Source organism: Triticum aestivum, chromosome 4D, assembly GCF_018294505.1.
Source record: "Triticum aestivum cultivar Chinese Spring chromosome 4D, IWGSC CS RefSeq v2.1, whole genome shotgun sequence".
In the NCBI taxonomy this organism is placed as follows: Eukaryota; Viridiplantae; Streptophyta; class Magnoliopsida; order Poales; family Poaceae; genus Triticum; species Triticum aestivum.
The window spans coordinates 278326952-278348218 of NC_057805.1; the positions used below are offsets into that span (position 1 = coordinate 278326952).

At 44.7% G+C, this 21267-nt stretch overlaps 1 protein-coding gene and 1 long non-coding RNA gene across 20 annotated transcripts; both read right to left on the reverse strand.

The window, feature by feature from the left end:
• Nucleotides 1-1505: 1505 nt before the first annotated feature.
• LOC123097459 (uncharacterized) lies at nucleotides 1506-17017 on the reverse strand. Of its 19 annotated transcripts, none has more exons than XR_006447239.1 (13): nucleotides 16482-17017; nucleotides 15031-15270; nucleotides 12744-12815; nucleotides 10235-11895; nucleotides 5295-5374; nucleotides 5126-5179; nucleotides 5007-5020; nucleotides 4846-4889; nucleotides 4251-4269; nucleotides 3591-3656; nucleotides 3077-3498; nucleotides 2937-2992; nucleotides 1506-2864 (listed from the first exon to the last, which is right to left on the reverse strand). XR_006447239.1 is itself a non-coding variant. In XM_044519208.1 (9 exons), exons 1-7 carry the CDS (start codon nucleotides 5345-5347, stop codon nucleotides 3325-3327), a joined length of 531 nt encoding a protein of 176 aa, XP_044375143.1. In that variant the 5' UTR covers nucleotides 5348-6251; the 3' UTR covers nucleotides 1506-2864; nucleotides 2937-2992; nucleotides 3077-3324. The 19 variants fall into 19 exon arrangements, 2 of the variants coding, with proteins under 2 accessions (XP_044375143.1, XP_044375142.1); XR_006447238.1 differs by having other exon boundaries at nucleotides 4987-5020; XR_006447232.1 differs by having other exon boundaries at nucleotides 4158-4269; nucleotides 5301-5374; nucleotides 16482-17012.
• Nucleotides 17018-18650: 1633 nt separating this feature from the next.
• Nucleotides 18651-20355, reverse strand: LOC123097461 (uncharacterized). The gene is made up of 3 exons (XR_006447240.1): nucleotides 20092-20355; nucleotides 19847-19968; nucleotides 18651-19144 (listed from the first exon to the last, which is right to left on the reverse strand). It is a non-coding gene; the product is annotated as an uncharacterized lncRNA (long non-coding RNA).
• Between the last annotated feature and the right edge of the window lie 912 nt (nucleotides 20356-21267).

Genomic DNA, 21267 nt, shown 5'->3' on the forward strand with positions numbered 1-21267 from the left:
TTTTCATATATAAATTATTTTAATCCGATGCACGGTTGGTGAGTTATAAATGCATGATGTAGAGGGTCTTTTCTGCAAAACGGTAAATCCTGGGATAATTAGCAAATCGTCCAGAACTGGAAAAAAAACGTCCACGGGCTGAAACTTGAACTGGCCCAACAGTGCAGAGGGCGGAGGGTCTCTGAGGAGGCTCACCATGGGCTAAGGCCCAGTCGGTGGAAGAGGCAGGCCGGCGGGGCGCTGGTTGGGCCCGATCTTGAGGCGCGCTGGTCAACGCGCTCGTCGTCTCCTCCAGGAGATCGAGCGAGGCAGGGAAAACAGGGCGCGTCCCTTTGCCCAGAGCAGCGGCGGCCAAGAACTTGCGGTGGAGGCCGGCAGGCGTGGAACTGGCGAGGGCACGCGGGTGAAGGGCGGCGGATCCGGTGCGAAGGAGGGCGAGGAGGGCCGAGGCAGGGGAGGTAGCCAGCGGCGGGGACGGCGCAAGACGGCTGGAATAGGGCGAGGCGGCTTGGACTTGGCGGATCCAGGTGGTGGAGGTCGTTCCCGGCGGCGGACTTGACGGATCGTCGCAGGAGAAGACCCTTGGCAGCCATAGCGGAGCTTCCGCTGCTCCTGCACCTGATGAGAGAGAGAGACCGGGGCATGAGAGAGGTTAGGGAAGGGGGACGGGATGGAGAGTACAAGGAAGCAGGGGACGCAAGGCAACGGTGACCTGGAACTCCGGCGGCTGGCCACGGGTGATGTTGGCGACGGGAGGTTCGGAACGACGTGGATCCGGGCAGCGAGGCGGCTGCAAGTTCCAACCATGGCATGGTGCTGCTGTACAGAGAACAAAACAGAGTTGAGAGGCACGGGAGGAAGAGAGCCGAGAGGAAAAAGGGAAGGGGAGGGGAAAGGAGCGGGGCAACGGGGACGAGAGGAGAGGTGCTCGGGGGCTCGCCTGGGTGGCGGAGGGCGTCGGCAGGAGGAGCTCTGGTTGGTTGGATCGATGGATTTGGGAATGAGGAGATCCCGAGGTGGGAGACGACAAAGGTGGAGTGTGGCGGCGGGGATGGATGGGACATCTCCCTAGATTTTAGGGTTTGTCTGGTTATATAGCGGGTAGATTAGTTTAGGGGCTATTCAGGCCCTCCGATTATAATCGGACGGTCCGAGAATAAATAGGTTAGAGAGCCCAATTAAGAAAACGGAGATGTTTTGTAGATGTTTGGGGATGATCTGTATGCAACGGTGATGACTGAACGGTTCGGGTTCGGGACAGTTTCGGAAGCGCACACGAGGGGCTCGGTGGTTGTGCAGAGAGGGTCAAACGGTCAGACAAGAGAGAATCGAAAAACCGGTTAGGCTCAGAATGGTCAACGAACGCAAGGGGGGACGCGGCAACTACGAGCGGATGCAAGTTTGAAAAACAATGACGGCAACAGAGTGCCGATGCAATGCGAATGATGCGATGATGAATGCAACACACAAATAAAACACACGCAGTAGGCTGAGACTTTCTTTTCTTTTTCGAGAAAACGCAAAGCGATTTTGCGTTTCATTGCATTGAAAAGGTGGGAAAGTACATGCCTCCTAGGAGGTTATATTTACAGGGTCCTAGCTCCTCCGATCAGTGGACATCCCAGGAGGCGGGCAAGACTACTTGCAGCCCCTATGCCCCAGCTTGTGCCCAACAATTGGCCTCGTCTTTAATCCTATCAACTAGCGCATCTATCGATGGTCTTGCATTGTCAAAGACGCACTCGTTCCTCTGTTTCCAGATCATCCAGGGAACGAGCAGTGTGATCGATTGCAGAGCTTTGTGCAGCGTTGGAGGGGTTTGCGCCTTCGCCCGCAGCCACCAGTCCATCAAGGTGGTGTCATTGGCCGGCGTTTGGGCAGGGATGTGCGTCCAGTCTAGGGTGCGGTGCCAGATCTGCTTAGCAAACGGGCATGTCAGTAGCAGGTGTTGGATGGTCTCCGGGTCTTGATCGCAGAGGAGGCACCTAGGGTGGTGCTACAGGCCGCGGCTGGCAAGTCTTGTCGCCGTCCAACATCGGTCCTGGTAGGCAAGCCAGTGGAAGAATTTGACGCGGGGTGGCGCCCAACTCTTCCAAATCAGCTTCCACGAGTGGCGGCATGTAGATCCCTGGAAGGTGGCTGCATAGCAAGATTGGGTCGAATATGTAGCGCTTGTTGTCCATCTCCAAAGCAGTCGGTCAGTTTCTTCCGATAGGGTGAAGTGCTGTATCGCCTGCCATAGCATCAGGTATTGGCCAATCTCGTGTATCCCGATGGTTCCTTGGATGTCTCGGGCCCAAGTGTTCCCGTTGAGTCCATCGGCCACTGTTCGTGTCTTGCGTCGCTGCTTGGGTATGCATTGGTATAGCAGGGGGCAATCTCGCGGACAGATTGGCCGCTGATCCATCGGTCGTCCTAGAAGAGTGTTGTCCGGCCATCGCCGAGCATCATAGTAGTGGATGCAAAGAACAGTGCACGCTCCTCCTTGGAGAACTGGAGATCAAGGCCTTGCCACGCGCGGTCCGTGTCCGTGCGGGCGAGCCACATCCATCGCAGCCGTAGTGCAAGGCCTGCGCGCTCCAGGTCTCGGATCCCAAGGCCACCATATTCCACGGGGCGGCAGGCGCGGCACCAATTGACATGACAGTTTCCTCCGTTGGCGACTGCGCGGCCGGCCCACAAAAAGCCCCGCTGGATTTTCTCGAGCTGCTTTAGTGTCTTCTTGGGCGGGGCAAAGGCGAGCAGCTGGTGGACTGGGATAGCACTCAGCACCGACTTGACTAGTGCGAGCCTTCCGGCTTTGTTCATGAGCCAAGCTTTCCATGTCATACTTTGTTTTCTTGCTGGGCCTGTGATCCGTTTCACTGGGAAAGCAACAAACATGAGTAACGCATATAGTTGCATGAGTCTGAAGAGCAGGAGGGAGGGCATGTTACTTGTTTGATGTTTCTTCGTTTGGTGGCAGCGAGCCGGCAGTGTCGTTGAGGCCATTCTAGAGGTCAATGGCCAGTTGTATGTAAGACGATATGTGGTATTGCAGGAATGCAAGTGAAAAGCAGACCAACACCGTGATTACCTCTAATTCGTTGACACATTTAGGTGCTGGACTGCTACCATCGCCGCTCTCTGAATGAGGCCCTTTTTTGTCGCGGTCAAGGAGGCGAGCTGATTCTGAAAGGATTCTGCACAATCATATGATGACCAATCCGCCGAGTTGGAATCGTCTATTGTAACTATGCCCATGGTCACCAGATAGGCCAAAGCAACAGAACTTGTTGATTCAATAGCATCGCCGGCAAGCTGAGTTGATTCTCCAAAGAACACCTATTGGGTTGGCAACATGCTTTTGCTGTGGGGCTGGAGATTGATTTTCACTGATGCCATTCCTGTGGTGTCATCATCATCAGTAAGTTTGAATGCATGAATTGTACCACCGATCCGCTTGATAGCTTCTTCGAGCATATACCTTCTGCTAATGGTAACACAGATGGCAGAGAGCTACATTCATTGAAAAGGTAAAAAAATCTATCAGGTCGATTGGACATGTTAGCATCAAGAATTTTCAGACATATGCATGGCTTAGTCGCAACCTGTGGAAGCCCCTTGACTATTAAATCATCATCATCCATCAAGCTGACAGTGCCCGCAGGCCGGGGCTAAATAAATTTTGAGTGGCATGGAAATAAATCACAGGTTAAAACTATTCAGAGCAATCACAGATACTTACGTAAGTAAAACTGTAGAAGCGTGATAGTAAAGGCAGAATGCTGAGATAAACCTAGAAGCATAAGAATGCAATCCGACACATGATTCAAATATAGCAGTGCGCAGCGAAACAAATAAACAAAGTATGAAGTTCTAGTAGCAGATCTGGCATAACCGAGAGTGACATGGTTCGATAGGACATATTACATCATCAGGTTCACACTTACATACAGACCATTAAGGCCTAGTAGATAGATTCAGAAGAACCAATTGTGCCATGGTTTGATAGACACATACTACATAGGACACATACTACTAAATATGCAACTGTTTTCAGCACATGGAAGTTATTTATGAAAAATACAACACAGTTGCAATAGGATCCAATAAATAGCAAGCTAGAATAAACTTCAAAAGAGGACAGCGGTAAACAACATGGGACATTTTTTTACCAATATGCTGCCGAGTAGAAAGGTGAGGCGGACATAGCAATAGCGCACCAAACTATAATCTATTTCTTTCTGTAGTATAATGATGGAAAATACCTTTACTGTAAGGCAACACCTGCATAGACAAAATACAGAGTTGGAACCGTTTTGAACCAAACTGATGGATCCAACTTATCAAACAGTATTTTACAAAACCAGGCAGAAAATAAAGAGACCAACTGATGGAAAACCATTTTGCATTTTTGAGACTTCACAACAGTTGGGCGCATCATTAATTCATAAAACAGAAGAAACAAACTCAACAGAATAGTTCATGACATAATAGAACTATCAGCAGCAAGTTACAAACAATTGACTAATGACTCCACCGTAGAGATATATGGTTCCGCCATTGCATGAACAAACAGAATTGAAGTCCCTACATGTTATAAGGTAGAGCCAAGCTTTGAACATGAACACAATCATATTAACAAATAAAGCTAAAGTTCCTGAACACCATCTGACAAAACTAAGCTTTGAACAGGAATGCTTCTCCAATTTCAATCTCAAATGAGAAGAAAAACTGAGAATCAACACATATTTTTAACATAGAAACTTAAATCTAAATAAGTTTTAACAGTTAGGATATTATTAAAGCATGTACTGTTTATTTGAAATAATTAGCCAAATTAAATTCAAGGAGTAATCTTACTCAATAAAGTTGTCATATTCGACTGCTTTGCTCATGTCCCAATCCTGTCGAATTTAGACACGAGTGAGTCTAGCACAGTTGGAGAAACTGAATTACCCATACTGAGAAGAGCAGCGCCCGTCTCTGATTTATCAATTTTACCACTTCGGTCACGGTCAAACCTCTCAAATATAGACTGCACAAAAACAATAAGAAATGGACATGCAAGGTTAATAAGTACTTGATTAGATCAGATGATTAGTCCCCAAAGTAAAGGAAACTTGAAGCAATAGCCACTCACCCTCCGTAAACCATGAGTTCTTGCTTCCCCGACATCGTAAATTGCTTGAACAACCTAATAACAACAGATTAAGTACATCAACGAATGTTCTGAAGGACTCAAACAAACTGCTTGTTAGTACATGCATTAAGAATTTATGCAATTTGGTTCCATCAAATAAAGTATGTACCTGCACCTGTTTAGGATCTGAAGCATTGTTTGGGAGCATATTTTCGTTCTCATTTTTTTTTGTCATCCAAAGCGAATGAACTGCACTACCATAAAGAGGGTGTATTAATAGAATCTATCATGTCTATAATGGTAGAAACAAACCAAAACAGAGGCATCTAAGCAACAAAATAAAATGTTAAACCCAACTACACACTGATGCACTTGGTTCAGAAACAGAGGAAACAAAAATAGGTGCACAAAAAATGATAGTTCGGTAGATGATATATCAAAACTGAACTTTTGGCGATAGTTAAATAGTTAGGAGAAAAGCCTGCATTTCCTGTTGTTTATTTATCCACTTAAGTAAACGCTCTGCTCTTCTTCCATCTTAAATCAACCATCACTGCATGCCAATGCGCACCACTGCTTGATGAACTAATTGATTAGCAGTACAACACTTCAATTCAGTACATTATTTGGTTTCTGACATAAATGGGAATTAAAATAAATCAAAGAGAGAGACTAATCTTTCACGTGAGAAGAACCTCCTGTATTTGTAGCTTTCAGGTTTGCACATACACATCGGTACTTCTCTAGGTTATCTCACCATAAAGCGACAAAATTGCAAGGATATCTCCTTTTAAAGTGCTTAGTTGTTTAGCTTCAGCAAACTGATGAATATTATGAGCTTTCATGAGAAGTATAGTACAAACCATGATGCTTGCCTTACAGACCGTGATGCCTCCCGGTGTGTAACACCCCGGATGTAACTTTTCATATTTGTAACTCCAACTCTTGCCATTTTCGGCTATGTGTTATGATATTCCCTCCGTGGTCGGGTTTTTGTCTTTCGTTTTGCATTTTGTTCTTGTCATGCATCTCATACCATGTCATCATGTGCATTGCATTTGCATACGTGTTCGTCTCATGCATCCGAGCATTTTCCCCAAGGTCCGTTTTGCAATCCGGCGCTCCCATCTCCTCCGGCGCACCCCTCTTGTTTTCTTTCGTGAGCGGGTGTCTAACGTTCTTGGAATGGACCGAGGCTTGTCAAGTGGCCTTGGTATACCACCGGTAGACCACCGGTCAAGTTTCGTTACATTTGAAGGTCGTTTGGTACTCCAACGGTTAACCGGGTAACCGCAGATGCCTTCTGTGTGTTGCAGCAAAACCCCCTCTCTAAACAGCCCAAAACCCACCAAACTCTCTTCCATGCTCTAGGTCGTTCGATCACGATCGTGTGGGCGAAAACCGCACCTCATTTGGACTCTCCTAGCTCCCTCTAGCTATATAAATGCATCCCCTCCCGTATACATTCGCAGTCCAAACCCTACCCTTCTTCCACCTTGCGCCCGGACAAAATACTCCGCCGCCGGACGTGTCCGCGCCACCGTCCCCGACGAATCCCGCTGCGCCACGTGGCCCGCCGCCGCCCGCCGTCGCCGCGGCCCGCGGAGCCCAAGGAGGGCCCGCGCGAGCCCGCGCGCCCGCCGCCTGTCCTCTCCCGCGCCGGCCCCGCGCCGCCGCGCCTCTCCGCCGCCTCGCCGCACCGCCGCCGCCGCGTGAGCCGCGGTGCCCCGCCACCGTTCGCCGCCGCCTCTCTGGCGCCACCGCCTCCCACCGTGCCCGCCACCTTCTTCCTCCCCTCCGGCCGCCGCCGACGCCCTTCCTCCTCTCCTCCGCCGCGCCTCCTCCCGCCGGAGAGCTCGAAGCTCGGCCCCGGCCCCGATCCGATCTGGTTTGAACTCGAGGTTGACTTTTGCCGAACCCTAAAAATATTCCAAGTCATTTTATTTTCCAGCATGTGCCCTTGTTCATAGCATCATAACTCTTTGTATATAGCTCCGTTTCGCGCGTGTAATATATCGAATTGTTCGTCTCGTGATGCTCTACATTTTGTTCAATTGCACCATGTTCTTTAGAGGTCATCTTGATGCCCAAATCTCTAGTGCAAGAGTGCTACTTGCTGTTATCTGCTGTTACTTAGCAGAACTTGAAGATTTGTTATTTTTGTATCATTTAATCTGTGCATCTTTTGGGCATTAGCTCTACATGTGTTTTGCTTCGTAATTTCTCTAAGTCCTTGTCTGCTGTTATTTTGTTGCCATGTAAACTTGATGCTACAGAGATATCCATGCATATTTTGGAGATGTTCGGTAAGGATGTTTTGTAGATATTGTTGTAATTGATCCATTCCTGCCCTTGTTTGTAATTATGGAGTGCCGTAGCATGACTCAATCTTGCTCTACTTTTGCTATAAAATATTTCTGGCAGATTCTTAACATGATGTTCATTTTTGCCAAGCTTGTTGTAGTTGATCCACACATGCTATGCTTTTGCTCTTGCCATGGATAGCTTCTTAAACATGTCATGTTGCTGTAGGTATGCTTGTTTTGTCATGCATTGCATTGTGGTGAGTGCATCAAACTCACCAAGATGCCTCATATTATTGTTTCTGCCATGCTCTGTTTTCTGCTAAGTCTGAAACCTATTAACGAAACTTGCTACGTTTACATGGTTGCCATCATATCTTCTGGTCCTTTTTGGCTTATGGTCAGTAAGGGACTTTTGTCATATGCATTTAGTAGAACACTGTCATGCCTTGTTTTGCCATGTTAAGTTCCTGTAGCATGTTGTTTTCGTGCTCTGAACATTGCTACCTGATGCTGTTTTCTGCCATGTCCAGTAATTTCACTAAGTCTGTGAACCTGTTATCTTTTGCACTTTTGCCATGCTTGTTTGAGCTTGTTATGTTGTGATCTAGCCATAGCTCAGTGTTCATCTTTTGTCAAGCATCCCCTGTATATTACTGCCATATGCTTTGCTGCTACGTTGGAGTGCCGTAGCATTGTTACTTGTTGCATTTTAAGTGCTATCATGCTGTTAATCGCAGATTCGTGACATTCTTGTTTTGCTTGCCATTTGCAAACCGTGCATCCGTTTCCGGTGATCTTTATATCGATTTCGACCGAAATCATCTCATCTTTCCAGTGGCATGCTTGGTTTGCCAAGTTACTGCCTTGTTCATCATTTTCCTTCCGGAGCACGCATATGCATCGCATACCATATCTTGCATATCATTCATGAATTGCATCATGTTGCTTGTGCATTTCCCGTGATTGATTGTGGTTCCGTTGCTTGTGTTCTTGTCTTGGGTAGAGCCGGGAGACGAGTTCGTGAACGAGGAACCTGTTGAGTACACTTACGAGGATCAAGCTTTCGACAACTCTAAGAACCTTGCAGGCAAGATGACCACCCCTCGAAATCACTTCTATCTTTGCTTTGCTAGTTGATCGCTCTATTGCCATGCTGCGCTACCTATCACTTGCTATATCATGCCTCCCATATTGCCATGTCAGCCCCTAACCATCCTTGCCTAGCAAACCGTTGTTTTGGCTATGTTACCGCTTTTGCTCAGCCCTTCTTATAGCGTTGCTAGTTGCAGGTGAAGTTGAAGTTGGTTCCATGTTGGAACATGGATATGTTGGGATATCACAATATCTCTTATTACTTAATGCATCTATATATTTGGTAAAGGGTGGAAGGCTCGGTCTTATGCCTGGTGTTTTGTTCCACTCTTGCCGCCCTAGTTTCTGTCATACCAGTATTATGTTCCTTGAGTTTGCGTTCCTTACGCGGTCGGGTGATTTATGAGACCCCCTTGACAGTTCGCCCTGAATAAAACTCCTCCAGCAAGGCCCAACCTTGGTTTTACCATTTGCCACCTAAGCCTTTTTCCCCCGGGTTTTCTAGAGCCCGAGGGTCATCTTTATTTTAAACCCCCGGGCCAGTGTTCCTCTGAGTGCTGGTCCAAACTAGAGCCCTTTGCAACGCCACCTTGGGGAAACTCGGGGATTGGTTTTAGTTGTACGGACTGCTCATCCGGTGTGCCCTGAGAACGAGATATGTGCAGCTCCTATCGGGATTTGTCGGCACATTCGGGCGGCTTTGCTGGTCTTGTTTTACCATTGTCGAAATGTCTTGTAAACCGGGATTCCGAGACTGATCGGGTCTTTCCGGGAGAAGGTTTATCCTTCGTTGACCCTGAGAGCTTATGATGGGCTAAGTTGGGACACCCCTGCAGGGTATTATCTTTCGAAAGCCGTGCCCGCGGTTATGAGGCAGATGGGAATTTGTTAATGTCCGATTGTAGAGAACCTGGTCATTGCTAGATGACGTCCGTTCTGTTGCTTCTCTTCTCGCTCTCATTTGCGCAAGTTAGCCACCATATATGCTTTTGTCGCTGCAGCTCCACCTCTTTACACCATCCTTTTCCTATAAGCTTAAATAGTCTTGATCTCACGGGTGTGAGATTGCTGAGTCCTCGTGACTCACAGATTCTACCAAAACAGTTGCAGGTGCCGACGATGCCAGTGCAGATGATGGCGTCGATCTCAAGTGGGAGTTCGACGAGGAACGTGGTCGTTACTATGTGTCTTTTCCTGATGATCAGTAGTGGAGCCCAGTTGGGACGATCGGGGATCTAGCATTTGCGGTTATCTTATTTTCATTTGGATCTTGACCGTAGTCGGTCTATGTGTGTATTTTGGATGATGTATGATTATATTTATGTATTGTGTGAAGTGGCGATTGTAAGTCAACTCTTTATCCCATTCTTGTTCATTACATGGGATTGTGTGAAGATGACCCTTCTTGCGACAAAACCACAATGCGGTTATGCCTCTAAGTCGTGCCTCGACACGTGGGAGATATAGCCGCATCGTGGGCGTTACACGGTGCCTGCAAGCTGCACACAGCCACATGTAAGATGGATTCATGGAACCAATCGCTGACAACAACCTGCAACAACAGGGCGAGACCGCACGTCAGACGGTGATGGAAGAAGTGGCGCTGGCTGAGCGCAGTCAGAAGAGGCAGATCGAAGAAGAGAGGAAAACACACAATTTTTGAAGAAAATGGACGAGTGCACCAGGAAGGACGACTGGATTGGAAGCTCACCTCGGCCACCTTCAAACCTGGCAATGGCCATCACATCCAGGCTGTAGATGAGGAGAGATCGACGGCGCCCTCGCTGCACAGCCGTCGCCGTCGGCTAGCACGGATCCGGGGGAGGCACGTCGACTTCGCCGTATACGTGCACCTCCTTCGTCCACCACTACGTGGGGATGGATGGCCGCCCACCTCCTTCGTTGTCGGGCTCAGGAACGGCAGAGGATCGCGCCAGCGAGCTGGATCCCGGCCGCCATGGCTGGATCTCGCCGCCTCGACTCGCGCGGGACACGTGCGAGGGACAGGAGGAGGAGGCTGAAGCAAGTCGGCGACTGAGAGAAGAATACGTGGGGCGGGGAAGACCATCCTCACCCTTGTCTGTCCCCTAGCCATCCACGGCAAGCCATACAAGGCCAACCTTGTGAAATCCCTAAACTACCCTCGGCGGCCAACGAAAATTACAGGCGGTGGCACACCTCCCGCGCCCATAAGAACGAGCACTGGTTACGCCCGCCTCCACTGTCGCTGACAACTACGGCCCACTCTGACTTGGCCCCGCCTGTCATGGAGAGTGAGGGTGATAGAACGGGGGCAAAATTTCTGGCACTATTCATTGCTAGTCACATCAGTTCGATCCAACGGCCAGGATTGATCCATCAAAAAATCCGACGACTGGAAGTCTTTTGGACACTCAATCCGACGGTCCACATTGCAAGTGCCCTAAGAAGGCTCCATACATGCTCACAATGTAACAATGGGATTAGAAACTAATCAATTGTTGTGAGACAACAGTGTATGGTATGCGTAAGATTTCATGAATGCTAATGACATTACCACATGGATTAAAAATCAAGTAAAGCTGTATATCAAAACGGTATCTCCCCCAAATGTTTCATCTCAAGCTTACTATAACATAAAGGAATTCAATAATTAAAGATTCATAATCATAACAAAATAGTAAGAATTCAAGAACATTCATTATTCTATAGTGGTTCTCGAATGGCCACGATGCAAAACCAAAAGGACAAGCAAACCATAGTAGTTTGTATGAAAATGATTACCATCAGGAAAGAACTATTTTTTTGAAAAATTTCCCTTTGGAAGTACTGACATGCACTTTACTTATTAATCTGAAAAAACATGCACCTTACCGACATATGAAAAATTATGATACTGCAATAAAGCTCTACAGTTGAGTAGAAAATGACCAAAAAGGAGCCCTCCATGCGCCTACATGACCTTTTTAGAAATGTCACAAGCTGCTTTATAAAATGTTAAAAACAACTTACCTGGTAAGAGTACAAAATAGCATCTACTGTCTTATGAGCGTTTGGATTACAGAGCTCACCAACATATACATTCGACTCTACGGGTGTAGAGAATGAACTATATATACTGAAGATTCATTACACATGAACCAGAAGTAGAACCAGTACAACCGGTTCTTCTATCTGTATGTAACCATGCGTACGTCATTAAGCTCAATATACCTCATTTTTCGCCAAAGTCAAGATCTATTGCGGATCAATGCAAGCAACTTCATTTTCGAACCTTCGATATAGAATGCAGTCCCTTGTCTACATAGTTGCACAGTCAAAGTTGATTGCAATATTGATGTGTATCTCAAGAGCAGCAAAATCATAAGCTTCTGGGTTTTTGCACTTGCCTAGCTGATATAGTTCAAGCAAGAAAAAAACATTCAGTAAACTAAAATGGAAATTTTTTAGAAAGTAGAGGGCTCGATGTTAAGCAATGGTTTCAGTGAACTATCAGGTTCAACCAGTACTATGCTACCTTCCAAAAACCATGGAAGATGAGTCAGGTCTCAATGAGAGATATAATCAAGTGTATATTGGTAGCGTGGTCAGTAGCAAGAGGAACATTTAAACAATCAATGTGCCCATTGCAGGTGCTCCAATAAATGCAATAAGTAGAATCCAAATAAAGCAACATCTCTAGGGCTGTCTTCTGAAAAATATAAATGGAAGACCAGGTAAATTTCGCAACAGCCACTACACCTTTTACGAAGTATCAATCAGCTATCATAATTGTTTGACAGGTTAGAGGCTACGACTATCATATTCAGCAGCCAAAACAATACAATATATATAATAGCAAAAATCACCTACTAAGTGCAGGTTGCAAGAAAAAGAGAGATATGAGTGGTCAAACTCTTCTGGAAACAGAGAGTCATGAGTTAACAATTTAAAATAACAGAAAAGGTAGCTTTTAAATAAGTGGAGTAACAGCATGTAATTGCAGAACTTTAAAATCAAACCCAATAAATTGGAACTAAAAAAATATAATTGCAACAGCTTATAGCTCAATTTGACATGTCCATCCATCTAAGAAATAAGTGCCAAATCAGACTCGGATGCGTCTATTAACATATATCTTATAGATACAATAATCAGAACTCTATTAGAAAGAGAAAGAAGAAAAAAGCATGTTGTTGTTGGTGGTGTTCCAAACAATAGTTTGACCCGCCACAATAGAAGGCAATCTAGTTTATCCTCACCAAATTGACTCGCCTTTATTTCCCAGGCTGTACCGCAGGACCTCTTTGAGCTGAATAGGAAATTTTATCAACCTAGAAACAAAATCATAATACAAATAAGAGTGCATTTATGAAATTAGCATGTTGTCCCTCAGAACAAAAGAAAAATAAAGGACATGGAAACTAAATGTCAAATCTGGTTAGAAATATATAGAACACTCTCACTGTTATAGCACAACAATTTTGACACTGAATAATCTAAAAAATCTTTTTTTTAACACATAAAAAAATTCTATTTATGCACTGAGAAGTTCATATAGTGCAGTATAAGATCTATAAAATTCTATATGTAGGTTGTAGCAACCCGTAGCAGTTCCACCAACTTGTAGGTTGTATACCTCCGCCACTGGTCAACAACAGGTCAGCCGCGCCGGTACGTGCCTGAGAGAACAAAAGAAGAAGCCGACGGGAGAGCGTACAAGCACGGAGAAGCCCTTGCGGAGGGAGCCGCAGACAACGGCTCATCAGGATCTTAGTGCCAAAATTTATAGTTCACAAGGTACAGTATTTGAGAGATGGATACTTAAACGAAATTGCTTCACTTACGGACAACACATACGGAAACAACCCTACGGACGGAGGTGGGAGTGACTAATTCATATCACCCCCTGAATTCCCATGGTGGGGCCCCACACCCTCCAATCTAATAATGCCATCCCTGTCCGTGTAAGTGTAGCATTGCTCATGTTTAAATGGTATCAACCAAAAGCCAAGATGAAAGAACATGTACTTTTTGTTTATGAGGATTCATGAAAAATTGTAATCGACGTGAAGATAGAGGTTCCGAGTGCAATGCTAATTATCATTCCCTTGGATATGTAGTTGAATTAACATGGCACATAATAAGTGAATTACCTCACTGGCACTTTCTAGTTCTTTTTCAGAACTGCGCCAGCCCAAGGAGCATGGGTTTTGAAAGTACCTTCCATATTTTCCAAGGAAGCCTTGAACAGTTGCACTCTCTTTCTATATCTATCTCTCTCTGGATCAGGGGCTCTGTTTGAGAATGTCACGAAAAACCTATATACCGAAAAAGACGAAAAACCTATATACATAACACATAGCTATTAATTTCGAAATAGTTTACATGAACACCAATAGATGGCAAGTATAAACACTGTTACTGAATCTAGTTGGGGGTGGTGAGGTCCCGCAACATATTTCTGCAAGTAGAAGAGCCATTACTCCCATAGGTGCATAGATCATTCTCTACTATTATGGGCTTTTAGTATTGTTAGAAACATATAGAGAGAGAAACAAATACATTGGTCAATTTTTTAATGTACCCCATGTCTTGCCACGGACCAACAAGCATAGTATTTATGCATAGATTATTCTACGCTATTAAATGCACGAGTGCAACATATATCTGGATTTTCACCACATAGCTATAAACGCGAATGTATTTCTTTTGCTCCCACCTCCTCAACCAACATGTCCACCCATCCTCTTCGCTACCCCTATCCTTCCAAAATGTCACATGTGCCCATTGAGCAATGTTTATAATAACGCCACAGCAAATGGACAGTCATATTAATCACCCCTAGTCAAGAAATAGAAATCCTAAATCTATGCTTATTTCAGAGAAGATGGCCCTATCTTCTAATTTCATATACGTAAACATGAGGTGTGTTAATATAATCAAATTCACACATGAGTTAGTTAAAGGATTGCATTGAAGGAAACAAATGTTTGCATATTAATTACTTGTGAGGTCAAATGGAGTTTGACTCCTTTTGTAGGTTGCATCTTCACCTCTTCACTGAAAGGTAACATAATATTTTGCAATGACTCGGATGCTCCTAATGCTATTGAGTTCACACAATTTCAAGAAATGTTAAATAATCATTATAGTCAACAACTATTTTATGTTAGTTGATCTCTAACTTGTCAACAAGCTTATACATACCAAATTATTGAATAATTCCAGTGAACAGTTTGATTATGTGAACAAATTAGTGTCAATTGCTGCTACTTTGAGTAACTATGACATTATGTGAGTTAGCCGACATAGCAATCTGCTATCAAATTTCCCAGCCGATTACTGCAAAATCTGGAGCACTCATGTTGACACTTCATCAAGGCTTGAGGTGGAACAGAATAATGAGATAGCCACACCATCACACTAAGTAGTGGTGCATCCATCCCTGTAGCAGGACATAAGTGTGCCCTCTCACGGTCTTGGCATGTGTACTTCTTCGTACATTGAATAGACCGGATGCATACTGTGGCGAGGAGGAGGTTGTACCGTGTAGGATTTGGAAGAGGCTGCAGCTGGGGACATGCTTGTAGACGACCAGGTTCTCCTCCTTGGAGTGGCAGCACGGCTTCGACCCCTGCCATGTTTCTGTGCCAGTGCTTGGCTAGCAGCTGCATGGTGCGGGAAGTCCTCGTGCGGCACATACCCCAATGTCGTGCAACCACTTCATGATAATGATGATGGGTCTGGCCTCGAGCATGACACGGTAGGCAATCCCCAGTCGGCCTACTGTACAAAACATATTTTATTAGAACACTGGCAAAAATTCAAGATACAACAGTCCATAGTCTATTCATTCCTTAAAACAATTTTCCCTGATAAAGACAAATTGGAAGATGCTGCCGCCACCATGAGACCGGTGGGCAAAGGAACATCCTTTCTGTTTGTGATACATGCTAATAGAATCAAGCACAAAAGCACTATATTATGTGATTTCGGGTCAAAGAAAAGGATATATTTATGAAGTGGCTCAACATTTTGTGCGTTTGGAACATCTTGAGAAACGACATGGACTACAAAAACTACGACATGATGGAAAGTTAAATATAGAAAATAATTTATGTTTCAACCTATTTGTCTGCAACACACGGCGATCCAATTTGTATCATTAAGCAAAATGTCAAAAATATCCATTAAGGTGTTCGGATTAATTGAAGAAAAATTGTACACGTAGGATAGCTAAAGTATATCTCTAACATTAATTTCATCAGTTAAAAAATATATTTAGCCGGTACAGTTGGCATATCGTTGCAACTCAAGACAATAGTGACACTTTCAGAGTTCATATGATTTTGTTTCTGATAAATAGCTTTACTTTCAAACAATGATTTTTATTTTCCATTCCTTAAAACAGAAAGAAAAACGCTGGCTCCAAATACTGGCTCTAGTAGATCGGGAGTTCAACCATCAAACATGCAGATGTGATTGTATCAAGAAGGAAACGGACCAACATCAAGAAGGAAACGGACCGATCATCAGAACGTTGTTCAGAGAACACGTCAATAGAGATTGTTCAGAGACAACACGTCAAGAAGAAAACTAAAACACACACATATCGTTGCAACTCAAGACTATAGTGACACTTTCAGAGTTCATATGATTTTGTTTCTGATAAATAGCTTTACTTTCAAACAATGATTTTTTTTCCATTCTTTAAAACAGAAAGAAAACACGCTGGCTCCAAATACTGGCTCTAGCAGATCGGGAGTTCAACCATCAAACATGCAGATATGATTGTATCAAGAAGGAAACGAACCAATCATCAGAACGTTGTTCAGAACAACGTCAATCGAGATTGTTCAGACAACACGTCAAGAAGAAAACTAAAACACACACATATTCAAGAGCCAGGTTACACCAGCGTCGACGCGTTCAGCGGGCACGGCACACGCTGAGCATTGGGTGCAGGAGGAAGAGAGTGGGGGCGAGGGAGTGCTTACTGCTGGGATCGGGGCCTCAAGGGTGGTTGTGCTGATGAGGTGGAAAGAGACGCCGTCGTACTTACTGTCATCAAACCGGGCCGCGGCGACGGGCGGGGCGGATGCGCAGCGGCGGCCGAGCTTGAGAGCAGAGGCGCGGAGTGGGCAAGCGGACAGGGCTGGCGGCCGGCGGCGGCAGCTGTAGACGACCGGCGGGGAGCGACGGTTTGGGCGGAATCCGGGCGGGAACAGAGATGTTGCTCCCACTAGTCCTTGTCCAGATCGAACCCGATCTCTCGCAGACGACGATGGAGTCAGATCGAGATCGATCTCTCGCAGATCAGGTAGAGACGTAGAGCAGCGGCAGCAGAGAAACAACACGCAAGGGAATGCGGCAGCCAAGCACAGCAGCGGACAGGGTGGAGCAGCGCAGCCGGAAAAGAGGAATACGGCGGCGCGATTGGACTGAGCACGAGTTGCGGCGTGCGAAGGAAAAAACCTAAGGCTATGTTTGGTAGCAAATTATATTAGAAAAACGGAAGTATTGAAAACCACAGTATTTTTGTTAGTGGGTACAAGCTACCACAGTTTTAACATACTCCCTCCGTAAACTAATATAAGAGTGTTTAGATCAGTTCTGATCTAAACACTCTTATATTAGTTTACGGAGGGGTACCAAAGTATATTGAAGTATGGAAACACTAGACATCAGACTACTGATACAATGCATATATGAGACCAGTCGTACGCCATGGGATAGGAAGTATCAGGGACGTCCGATCTGCTGCTTCGGCCCCCGCGCGAGATGTTATTTCGCTCGTTAATTGCGTGCTTCGTCGTTAGTAATTGCTCCCGAAACGCAGGCATGCCACCATCGAGTTTCTCTCTCCTGGCGTTTCTTCCTCTCTTAGCGGGTGCTTCCTGTTTGGTGCTTCCGGCCAGATCAGACTAAGGTCTCATGGGAGTTAGAAAATCCCCCAGTTGTCAACAATGAGAATGAAGAGATCAATCTGATATTGTACCTTTTCATGCAGTACTTGTGGTGCTTGTGACGAAAATTAAGCACCATATGACGCCACTAACTGTTGGATGAATAGTTCTCAATTAGGAAGAAGGAGCGTGATTGACGGGATAGTTGTACGTATGCTTTGATGATAATAATAATTTGATGGAAGCATCATGTAATGTTGTGTGATGCAGTGAAAATGTTGGGTGGAAGCTATGAATGTGTTTTTTTGTTTCGTCTATATCTTTACCCTTTTTTTAGGAAAGTCCATATCTGTACCTATGTGTGTAAAATCTGTTTTACTTCCATGTTGAATTGATTTTGAGTGGGAAGCATTAAGGGTTTATGGATGGTGGTCAAGTTTCGGATGATCAGATTTACGATTGACTAATGAAGCATTAGTGTGTAATGTAGGAAACATTCTGAATAAGAGAAAGAATCATACAAATTTGATACGCCAATTTGAATGTCACTGTCACATGTTGATGTGAAATGTTTTTTGGCAGGATGAAGCCATTGAAAACGTCGAAGGAGACACATATATGCCATCTGTTGATGCTGCAACGACGCGGCGACCAATCATGCACTACCAATCTCCACCTTTGGTGCTTAGTTTCAAGAAGCAAATCCTTTAACCAATTTTATCCAAATTTGCTTTTGATGCAACTAATATCTGCTTCCTCCTTCGTCTGTAACGTTGATAGTTGCTTGCTTTAGAACAAATTTGTATTTCTTTTCGCCGAAGAATTTGCTTCCATAGTGAATGAAAAATTTGCTTTGATTTAAAAGAAAATTATGTCTACATAGCGATATATTTTGCTTCCAAAGCATTGCTATATTGTTTCCGTCGACTAGAGAATTGCGTCCAAGAACATATCAATTTTCTTACATCACAGACAAAAACAATACTCCCTCCATTCAAGAATATAAGATGTATTGTTTTTCATGCAAGTCGACTGTTTGAATGTTTAACCAAGATTATAGAATAAACTAACAACATCTACAATACCAAATAGATAACATATGAAACTACTTTCATGATGGATCAAATGATATAAAATTTGTATTGTGGATATTGATAAATTTTTCTGAAAGCTCGGTCAAACATGGCCTCGTTTGACTTAAAAAAAACAAATACATCTTATATAAAGGAACCAAAGGAGTATTAGTTTTGGAAACATCACTATCTTTTCCATCGACTAGAGAATAGCTTCCATCAAATAGTATTTCACTCCCAAAGAGAAAACTATTTCTATTGTCACTTTTACATATCCTTCAAACAAATTTGGGATTTGTTTGAAAATTGGAAAATTGCAACTATCAAATGGAGTAGGATTTTTGGAAATACTAAGTCAATTTGCTTCCATGTGTCAAAAGTCCACTTTGAAACAAATTGGTAATTGCTTCCTACTTGTTTCTGTACACGTTGGATGAGGAGACCATCAAATTGACTTCCGTGCAGCTCCTCAAGGCATCGAGTAGATCATGCAACCATCATGGTCCTAGCCGGTCGGGCCTGATTAAAGGGCCAACTTCCAGAGTATTATGGCACCCACGGTGAACGATGTAGATTTCCCACCTGTCTTTGAGCCCTGATAGTACATCACTAAATCGAACTGCCGCAAAATGACTCTTCAAAATACTCTCAATTTTCCTTTTCATGAGTTCTAGATGTGTACTGAAAATGAATAATTAGATGTACATTAGAAAATATAAATATATGCTGCTTGCACAATAACTGGACAAATAAATAAGAAAGAAGAAAGAAAATTAAAGCATGAATCGCATGGTTTGACAACAAAAAAGCAGGTACAGAAATTTGACTATACTCCTTCAAATTAAGATCAAAAGGGGTGGCATGTTGTCCAGTCTATATGAGAATTTTAGGAAGCATGGGCTTTTTTGTAATCAAGTAGAAACACTAAGCCTCCAAAAAAATATGAAGCATGGAAATGAAGCACATTGGAAGCAGTGCAGAAGCACAAGTTAGAAATGCATGAAGCAAACGATACACAGACAAGGTGAAGCATCATAATCATGGTACTTATGAATAAACTGCATGCACTTACGAAGCACGTGTATGATACGTATGAAGCATCGAGATTTGGTAGCATCGTATGCATGCAAATGTTGACAACTGCTACATAGTGGAAGGCTGGAAGCAAACATTTTTGGATGGGTATCAGAGAAATTTGAGTATAGAAAGCAATGCTATCTCAACATGAATCATTTCAATCAGAAGCATACAAATTTGGACATGTAAATTAGCACCAAATTCACTAAAATTAGTTGATAATTTAGTGACTTTGTATACACGAAATTGAGACGAAAAAATGGATCAGCTAGGGGAGGTGAGACGAAGTGAGGACCGATTTTTTACAGATTGGCGATGGCCGTCGTCGTGGCGAAGAACGAATATCGATGGCAGCGACCTGCAACATCAAGCCGCTGTTGGTGTGTCGCTGTTGAGGGTCTAGGTAGAGGAATAGGTCGAAGACAGCGCTGTAGGGAAATGGGATGCAGGAGCAGAATCACACCAAGATCAAAAGTAACTCAAACCAAAACAATTAATTAAAATGGATAAAAGCTGAGATGAATCAAACCCTAGTTCGGGTGGGTTCATACCAGGGGGTGATGCCTGGAGATGCGCGCGCAGCTTCTTTGCGGCGACGGGGGTTATGCGGTCGGCGGTGAGATCGGGGAACGACGGAGCAGACGGGGGAGGGACGCCGCAACAGCGACCATCGACGTGGTGTGAGCTGTAGTCGTCGTAGATTTTTTTGGCTGCGGAGCGATGATGACGAAGCCACGGAGGTAGTCGTCGCGGCGAGCTCTGGATGAGTTTGTTGGGACGGGGCAGGCGGGGCGAGATTTACTCGCCCTGACGGGGAAATTGTGTGGTTAATTGATTGATGGACTGAAGATTTGATTCTAAATACAGACCGTTAGATTAGGAAAGAATCAACGACGTTGGACTAGTCTGATGAAAGATTTCTATCAGACTTCTGATAGGAAGCGTTTCCCTTGAAGTATTGAGATTATTGTGACCTGTTTGGTTGTTGCCTCAAAACATAGTATTGTTGCCTAGCCTAGCCGTTGCGTTCAAACACGCTACCTAGCCGTTAGTAGTGCAAGCGGCTGACCGTTTGAATACTATTTCTGTTGAGCTTTTGTAGCTAGCTAGCTGGATATCCCTAACCATCAGCGTGCATAACAACCGAACGGGTATCTTGTGTATACAAAAAAGACCACCCAAGGCACGGCCTCACCTGTGACTCATCTGGTGGTGAAGCTACACATAGACGGAGAGGCTTGGCCTTCATTGCGTCACCATTGAGGCGCAGCCGAGCTACACGTGGAGGTGGCGACCCACCACGTGGCGTAGTTGGCCAGTCATCCGTCACTGTCGAGGGGCACGAAGAGCTGCGCCAGGACTGGAATTGCGCGGCCATGCTCGACACATTCACTTGATATTTGGATCGTCTCTATCCTCTGTAAGTCCTCCTAGTTGCTCCATCAATGTGGGAGGATTTTTTGAAGCGTAAACACCGAGAAGATGATGAGTTGGCCATCATCAAAGCCGTATACAGAGGCGCGAGAGGTTCTAGCAATCGCCAACATATTCACACTTCCATCCTTACGGGACGTAAGTATGGAGAGAAGTTTTGGAGGGTCATGAATTGAGATGTAAAAGAGATTTTCAGATGGAAAAATATGTATTCCATAATTTGGTTAAGTGCTTCCGAGAGAGACAACTTCTACAAGATGAGAGGCTTGTCTCCTTGGAAGAACAAGTCGCAA

What these genes read in the sequence shown, in the direction of transcription:
- LOC123097459 (XM_044519207.1), bottom strand. Translation starts at nt 5,347, where the DNA reads ATGAGAACGAAAATATGCTCCCAAACAATGCTTCAGATCCTAAACAGG. An exon ending in TTCTACTCGGCAGCATATTG is followed by an intron (nt 3,657 to 4,157) that starts GTAAAAAAATGT and finishes AAATTTATTTAG; the next exon opens with CCCCGGCCTGCGGGCACTGT. An exon ending in TAGTCAAGGGGCTTCCACAG is followed by an intron (nt 3,499 to 3,590) that starts GTTGCGACTAAG and finishes CAATGAATGTAG; the next exon opens with CTCTCTGCCATCTGTGTTAC.